This window comes from Ixodes scapularis, unplaced genomic scaffold (assembly GCF_016920785.2).
Source record: "Ixodes scapularis isolate PalLabHiFi unplaced genomic scaffold, ASM1692078v2 PGA_scaffold11__112_contigs__length_91849675, whole genome shotgun sequence".
Taxonomy (NCBI): domain Eukaryota; kingdom Metazoa; phylum Arthropoda; class Arachnida; order Ixodida; family Ixodidae; genus Ixodes; species Ixodes scapularis.
This window is the reverse complement of record NW_024609837.1, coordinates 4,158,641-4,166,465: the sequence shown is the minus strand read 5'-3', so window position 1 is coordinate 4,166,465 and position 7,825 is coordinate 4,158,641. Positions and strand designations below refer to the sequence as shown.

The window sequence follows — 7,825 nt, the reverse complement described above, 5'->3', positions numbered from 1 at the left end:
TGATTCGTTAATCGGACGCATGTATTTCTGAGCCCTAACGGACGTCCATAGAGTTTCTTTTAAGGATCAAACTGCAATGCTTGATAATCACTCCTAAATTTATTTTTATATTTGTTACCAAGAATTAAAAAGCGTGAATTTAAATAATTACTGCTTTTGATTGAAGCTAACTTTACTTTTGTGTTTTTACCAATAAATAAAGAAAGCAAAGTTGCTTTTAGCGGTTTTGTAGTTCAAACGACGGAATCCCACGTGAGTGTTGGCAACAAGAGGCCTTTTCTCTCCGAGCTGCAAAAATGGTTGGTATTTTCTTCCTAATCCATCTCAACAATCGCGCTTAATCGCCGTTAATAAGATAAATATTGATTTGTCGTTTTGTCGAATGTTTCTCGGATACATATCCCATTCATTATCATTAATAGTTTCCGTGAAACTTAAGCAGATAAACTAGTAAATTCATCCGCTGCAAGCATGGTGAGACGATCACGGCGTTTTCGTTGGCAGCTCTTGTTAGCGGCTGCTGTGCATGTTGTGACGCTCCCTCGATTTCATTCTAACCGGTAGTATGTTGGTTTTTCTAGGGTCGTGTCAGGACCAAAACCGTGAAGAAGGCTTCGCGCCTCATCATCGAGAAGTACTACACACGGCTGACCCTTGACTTCCACACGAACAAGAGGATCTGCGAGGAGATCGCTGCTGTGCCCAGTAAAAAGCTCAAAAACAAAATCGCCGGGTAAGTCGTCTAACTTCCTACAGAGCCGAATGCGTTTGCAGTTCGCGTCCATGTCTTCTGCGAGAAATCCTAACGCTGCTTGAGAACTCGGGCGGTCTTTCAAGTTCTCTTCCTCGTTTTTTGAAGCTGTTACACCCACCATGTCAATCTCTTGCTCTTAATGCTCTTGGAGTTGTGGCACCTCTTTTTTTTCTTTTTTTGTGCCAATTTTTGGAATCAGAAGCGCTAACAACCGACTCTGCATGCCGTGCTATCGTTGGCCACTGGTCATCTGCACTCACCGGTAACATCCATACACGTTCAGACTGCTGTTATAACGGGCTAATGATGAAGATTTTCAAACAAGCTTGTCGCGGATTAGCAGCCAGTGGTGTAGTTGATGCGTCACTGTGCTTCGGAACAGTTGTTGGATACCGGGAGAACTTTTGTCACTGAGCGATAACTGTGCTGATGCATTGGAAAAGCGTACACATGGATGCAAGGTTGAAGCCACAAACATATAGTCGTATTTGGTAGAACATTGCTATGTAAAGCAAGTTTGGAGGAATCTACAGCAAATCTTGCAATTATATCAGCACGTCCAGTATCCAAGAGTCATCAATGACCACTGTTAATGCTAGTTTGCATTGCTGTGTAATAAACGGAAACCCCATCGTGAAGTATGTTCAGGGGGTACTGGGCAAAGCAAATGTGGCCCATGGGGTGTGAAGGCAGTGCTACCCATCACTTTGCTTTCCAGTCATTTGCATTCTAAACATGGGGGCTTGTTGAAATGAACATTGTGTACCCTTAAAAGGTTGAACACTGCAATAGAAACCCCAGTCCTTTATTAACACTATCCACTGTCCACTGCGCAAGTTTGCTTCCACCGAAGCAGACATTAAGTTGAATTATCCAAATTTAGGTGCATAGCACCCGGAGCCATGCTGCCGTTGCCTGACATTGTCAGTATTGGGTGCGATCTCATCAAGCAGGGCACGTGTGGGACGGTGTCGTTGCCAGTTCTAACTGCGGAATAAGCTTTGTATGGTGATGTGCATGTTTGCTTCATGCTGGCATCTGTTTTCTTCTGCAGGTTTGTGACTCATCTGATGAAGCGCATCCAGCGTGGTCCTGTGCGTGGCATCTCCATCAAGCTCCAGGAAGAGGAGAGGGAGCGAAGGGACAACTACGTCCCAGAGGTAAGAACCTCCTTTCTCTCTTGTATGGGGTAGGTGGTTGCATCTGTACGTTTTGAAAGGGGTAGTAGCTTGCGTCACCTATGACCATTCCACCGGTGTAGTACAGAGAGGGGCAAATGACTTCTCTCACCTCGGCGCGTCGTCTGCTCCGTAGACTGGGCAGTACCATACACCCGTCTGGCGTGCAAATACAGTTTAACATCTTGTCGTTTTGGCAATTTGAGGTGCAAAATTTGCACCTCAAATTGATAATTAGACACACTGGTTATCATACATTGTTATACCTGATAAAGAGAGTAACCGGACACAATTCGGCTGTCAGCTGCGTTGCATATCAAAAACGAAAAGGGAAAACAACTAAACGCTGCCATCGGTGTGTCGTCTCTGACAAAAAGTCTGTGCAGTTGTAGCAACTTCTTGATAGAAGTTCGCAATGATTTAGGCCTTTAGCAACTGTAAAAAATGTTGGAAAAAAAAAACTGCTTATTAAATAGTAAATCAACTAGAGGAAATATTCTTTTTTAGGTGAAAAATGAAGGCGCAGAATTTGTTGCCTGCTTAGCCTTTGATATAAAGACGTCAGAGGGCTTGCATTGTGATTGATATTTGTGGTGGTTTATTTGTATTTGTTGTGGTGGATATTTGTAACTAGAATAACATGTGATGTTTACGCGTATGTGGTACTTGGGAAGCGACTAATGGGTGTGCAATTGACTTTAGTGCACCGCCGAAAACTTAGCAACGTCAGCATGTTTTCGGCAAAAGTTGTACACTAAAAGAGGCAGCTAATCTCAATGTGATGGTGCTTCCTTACCCAACAAAATCCTATCGCCCATAGCTGGGAACATGCAAGGAAATCTGCTCTACGTCGTATTGTTCCTAACCTCGAAGTAAGCAGGTTTGCACGGCATTTCACAGAAGCCAAGCAATATTTTTTCAAAGTAAATTGTACCATTAGGATTCTATTTTCTGTGGATGCAACATACAAAGCGGTTGAGGGTAGTACTGCCGGCTGACTTTATTGCTATTGAAGTAACTGAACGAAGATACGCTAGCTGATCATTTACTGAAATAAAACAGCGGAGCCCAAGAGGCCCATCCTGGGGTAGCCACATATCGTCTAGAAATGCGAACCATTTCACAACGGCAGCAGCGAGCGATCTTTAGATGTTTGCTACAACCCACAGGTACTACTCAAATGTTGAGGACAGCCGGTTTGTTGTCTGCGCGCCTGCGCTCTGTCTCTTTTACCCCGCCAAATCCGTTGAAATTCCCAGAGAGCGTGGAAACGGCGCTTAGTGGAATGGTCTATATTCTGTTGCAGGTTTGGATTAGTGGGAAAAGCTCCTCCCACAAAGCTTTCTGATAAACCTATTGGTTGTTTCCTCCTCTCCAGCTTTTTTTCTGCTAAAGTGGAAATAGAAAAAGGCTTTGCAGGAGAACTTGTCCTGCTACCTGCAACAGACGATAGGTCCTAAATCTTTTGTGCCTTGCGTTCGCAGCAATCAGTTTTATCGGGTTGATAGCTTTTTGGGGGTTATTTGTTTGCCGCAGTTTTACAAACCGGGCATGCACTAAGAGGTCTACGCTTGACGGCAACAACTGCTCGCATAATTGCCACCGTAACAGGGCATCGCTCCCTTTTCGATATGCACCCCAACTGGCGTGGCTGCGACATGTTCGCTCCTCTATGTTCCTGCTGCTCACTTTGTATTGATATTAAATTCAAAGCCTTGTCTTCTCCACTCGTCTCACTGGATGCCGTATGTTTGTCTGCAGGTGTCCGCACTGGAACAGGATGTGATCGAGGTGGACCCAGACACCATGGAGATGATGAAGGCTCTGGTGAGAACACCCGTTTTTGCCCGGCACAACGCAGCTTCTCGCAGCCTCGCAGATCGTAGATGTTGTACGCGCTTAGTCGAGATTCATGCAGCGGTGCAACAAGTGCGATTGATTTGAACCTTTACCGGATATACAAATGTCAGGAAATGTGGTAACCTCTCAAGTTTCACTTGCATAAATCTGTGGAGTATCCCACATCCACTTTTTAGTTTTACCTTGTTGCTCATTCATCTTCAGTTCATAGGCTACAGTAAATCTAAAATTTATAGGTGTAAGCAGTAAGGCTGCTGCCAATCGCATAGGTTCTATTTAAGTATCAATGAGTTCTCTGTGTGTGGAGTGACTTCACTGTGAAAACAAAAACGGCGCAAAAGTGCAAGGATAAGTTGGAGAATCGTGAGGTGCCGACCTTCAAATAACAATTTTGTTGTGTCAGCTCTTTTTTTTGATATGTATTACCGTATTTGCACGAATATAACGCGAGTTTTTTTCCGAAATTACGTGCTCCAAAACGCTCCTTGTGTTATATTCGGAATCGAGTTCAGCCACGAGGCGCGCGAGTCTGGAGAAAGCCAGAGCAGAAAGCCATCCCTTCGGCTCAATGCAAAATATCCGGTGGGAAAAGAAGTGGGAGTGTGGAAGGGAATTTATTAGCTATTGGGCCACGTGAAGGGACGAATAGAAAACATACAAAAGCATTTTTATCATTTTTGTGTTTGTACAACGCGCGCACGCCGCAGAAACTCAGCGCGTGCGCGCGCGCACACACCATGCGGGAATGCGGGCACCGGCCAATTCGAGCCAAGCCAATCCCAGCCGGGCCAAGTCAAGTCAAGCCAAGCCAAGACCACTAACCGCGTTTACGCTAAGGTTTACGCAATCGTGCAAAACTGGGAAAACGAGTTATTTGTTTATGCAGAGGGACCAGAACAAGAAGTGTGATCGTGTATCGGATTCAGCAGTCTTTTTTTCTGCTGCGCATTGCTTAGTTTCTGCTCCAGAGTGATCCGGTGTTTGTGTGTTGGTGCTTCTTCTTCGTGTTTTGTTTGGATTGGGGGCTGCCGAGGAGCTCGCACATAAGAAAAAGGAACTACCAGACAAGCAGGTGCCGTGCTGCTGCTTATCTGCGTAGTCACCAAGTGGATTGTAAACGGAAGGACCTGAGCTGTGAGGATGAGTGCAGTCAAAACATAAACTGATATTTTTTCTATTTCCATTGACTTTTCACATCTGTTATGCCCCCGAGTGCGAGAAATTGACGCGGCATCGGTTCGCGTTATAATAGTAATAATATTTATTTTTTTTCTTTTTGAGGGCATCAAAACCTGCCCTCGCGTTATATTCGTGGTTGCGTTATATTCGTGCAAATACGGTAGGTAACCCAACTGCATGCTTTGATCATAATTTACTCAGTCTCTCCATAGAGTCTTGGCAAGAAAGTTTTCATTGTTGGTGTTTATAATCAAAATTCTAGCTGACATTCTTTTTTTCTCTTTGTGCTTACAGGAGATGAACAACATCCCCGGCCTCCAGACAACACCACTGGGACCCTTCAGGGGTGGACCGCGCAACTGAGCTCTCGTAAAAATAAATGGGATAAAACCTCTCGGATGGGTTCTACTCTGCTTTGTGCTTGGATTACCTTAGTGTCTGATTGCGTGATGCAATATTACAGATCCAGAAAGTATCTCGTGTCAACTTGGTACCTTAGATGCTCGTGACCTTTGTATGTGGCACGACCACAACCAAAAAGTAGTTTTGACGCTTGTTTCTTGATACTCCTGACCGGAAAGGTGGTACTTCGGTGGGAATTGGAGTTCTATCCGGAGTTTCTGGGGCTTTGGAGTGAGCAACCATAGGTTCCAAGCCAACGTTGCTGTATCGAAGTGTGTTGACAAACTTTCAGAATGCCTGGCACCGATTCTTTTGTGGTTTTTATGGTAAAGTTTGCGCAAAACGAGTGTCATTGGAAAAGGGTTGTCTGTTGCCACTGGTGGAATGCTATCTGCCTGGACCTGCTAACATGCAGGCAACAAACAACAGTTTTCAAACAACACTCCCCCGTAGAGCTTGTTACACGATATATCTGAGAACATTGCTCCAAGCCACGACTTCACTAAATCTGAAGCCCATCACATTCATTTGCATCTCATTTATAAAGTTCACTGACATGCAGAAGCCTGGGCTCTTCACATGAAGTTGATCAGCATCAAGGACTCGTCCACATCATTATTGATTCCAAATTCAAAAGGTCGTTTACCACAGCAAACTCTGGAGTTCACAAGTCGTTATCATGCTGTAAATTTTCCGAGCTCACGGAGTAACTCACTGTCGCATGAAGAGACAATCGGGTAAATATGCAGCGCCCACACTGTCTCGATGCATCATGGCAGTCCAACGTATAGTTCGTAAAAGAGTACCCGTGAACAGAGGTAATTCATATTGGTTAAGCATTTTGCTATATTGGAATGCAGAGAAGGTAGGATGATAACAAAATAAGTTATGTGTTGGCTTTGTTATCTGTTCATTCTCTTTTGTTTGTGCACTGGACACTCAGCAATAACGGAGAAGGGATTGTGCCGCTTCCAGTATGTGCGGAGCTTGCAAGTCTGCCCGAGCATACATCGAAGTGACCCCATAATTCCCCGCACCGTGCGGTGCAATGTGGGGTTGCCAAGAGGCCTTGTGGGATTTTTCTGAATGGTCTACTCTTCCAAGTTCATCAAGTATTTCTGAGTCGTGCACGATTGTGCGTGACGGTGATTGAGAAGTTCACGAATGAATTTACCGAGGTGTGCGGACGACAGCCGGCTTCTCCAGGCCGCACATCTGGGGCAGCGATGCGCTTGCTTTGAACAAATTTTGCGGAATGAACACCCTCATCCTATTCCTACTTAGAGTTTTCGGTAATTCTGCTCCTTTTGTGTTCTAGGAATGAAGACTCTGGCTGCATTACCATTCCTTGATTGGCTGAACCCTTGCGCAAATCCCATTATCGCGCAATAAGTTCGCAGCGTTGGATTTGCTGGGGTGGCTCGGGGCATCTTCTGTGGTCTATTGAAAGGTGAAGCGGAGTATGGGCGCTTTGGAACGAGGCTCGTCGGGGAATCGGCTCGCTGCCCCGTGTGTCGCAGAACTATGAGCCAGTTATTACGCTTCTGACTCCGTGCATACCTTTGGAGTGAGAGGGTCTGCACTCGAAAAAGGAGGGCGGCATTGATGTGACCCTGCTTGGTGGCCTGCCACCGGTGCTGTGCATGGTCACAACAGCTGCTTTGTCGCATCTGGCTGCACCAGTTGTAGAAGTCTGAAGAAAATAGTAGACCGGCATCTTGTCCGTCTACATCTCTTCAGTTGGGGCTGCTTCACTGGGGCTGCCACTCTCATCCTCGAAAGAGCATGAGCCGGTCAAACAATCAAACTGTTGGTCACTTGTTCAATGATACCGTGCACCAGCGTTGCACCAGCAGAAGCCTTGGCTGAAGATCGATACAGCTCGCGTAAGAACCAAACCCAAATGATGAATTTTTGATGCTTGCCAATACCCTTTCGATGCAAAATGCAGTAACGTGCGGACGTGGTGTTAGCATCGACTCTTTTGCACGCTGTATGCTACCCGTATGCTTCATCGATGGCTTTGAGGTAACAAGCTCGTTTGCCAGTGAGGTGATTTGAGTATGACTTATTTCTACAAGGGCCTCCTACAATTCTTAGTCGAGTGAAGGACCCAGTAAAAGCTCCGCTTTGAGCACTTTGCCACAAGTGTAGCCAAGCATAAAGTTATGAGCACGTGCTGGGGCCAGAACATTATTGGGTTGTTAAACTGTCACCAACCATAGAAAAAATGCATCTTTCGTGGTCTGTTGCGTGGAATGTAACTAGAAATTTTAGATTGATATTGAATTATTAAGTTGTCTTTGCAATAGCATAAATGCCTCGACAGAATTTTACTAAAAATACTTTTCAGTTGTTCCTCGTTTACGCAATCTGAAACTGACAAGTCCCTTCCACTTGCATATGTATTTGAGTGCACTATAGTGGCATTAAAAGAAAGGGGGGGGGGGGG

At 45.2% G+C, this 7,825-nt stretch overlaps 1 protein-coding gene across 2 annotated transcripts; it reads left to right on the top strand.

The window, feature by feature from the left end:
• Positions 1-203: 203 nt before the first annotated feature.
• On the top strand, positions 204-5,365 carry LOC8023771 (40S ribosomal protein S17). 2 transcript variants are annotated; one of them, XM_029968576.4, is made up of 5 exons: positions 204-299; positions 582-733; positions 1,809-1,914; positions 3,694-3,759; positions 5,266-5,365. In XM_029968576.4, the coding sequence occupies exons 1-5, from the start codon at positions 297-299 to the stop codon at positions 5,332-5,334; spliced, it is 396 nt and encodes a 131-aa protein (XP_029824436.1). In that variant the 5' UTR covers positions 204-296; the 3' UTR covers positions 5,335-5,365. The 2 variants fall into 2 exon arrangements, with proteins under 2 accessions (XP_029824436.1, XP_029824437.1); XM_029968577.4 differs by having other exon boundaries at positions 298-474.
• Positions 5,366-7,825: the final 2,460 nt, after the last annotated feature.

What these genes read in the sequence shown, in the direction of transcription:
- LOC8023771 (XM_029968576.4), top strand. An exon ending in GGGACAACTACGTCCCAGAG is followed by an intron (nt 1,915 to 3,693) that starts GTAAGAACCTCC and finishes GTTTGTCTGCAG; the next exon opens with GTGTCCGCACTGGAACAGGA. An exon ending in TGGAGATGATGAAGGCTCTG is followed by an intron (nt 3,760 to 5,265) that starts GTGAGAACACCC and finishes TTGTGCTTACAG; the next exon opens with GAGATGAACAACATCCCCGG.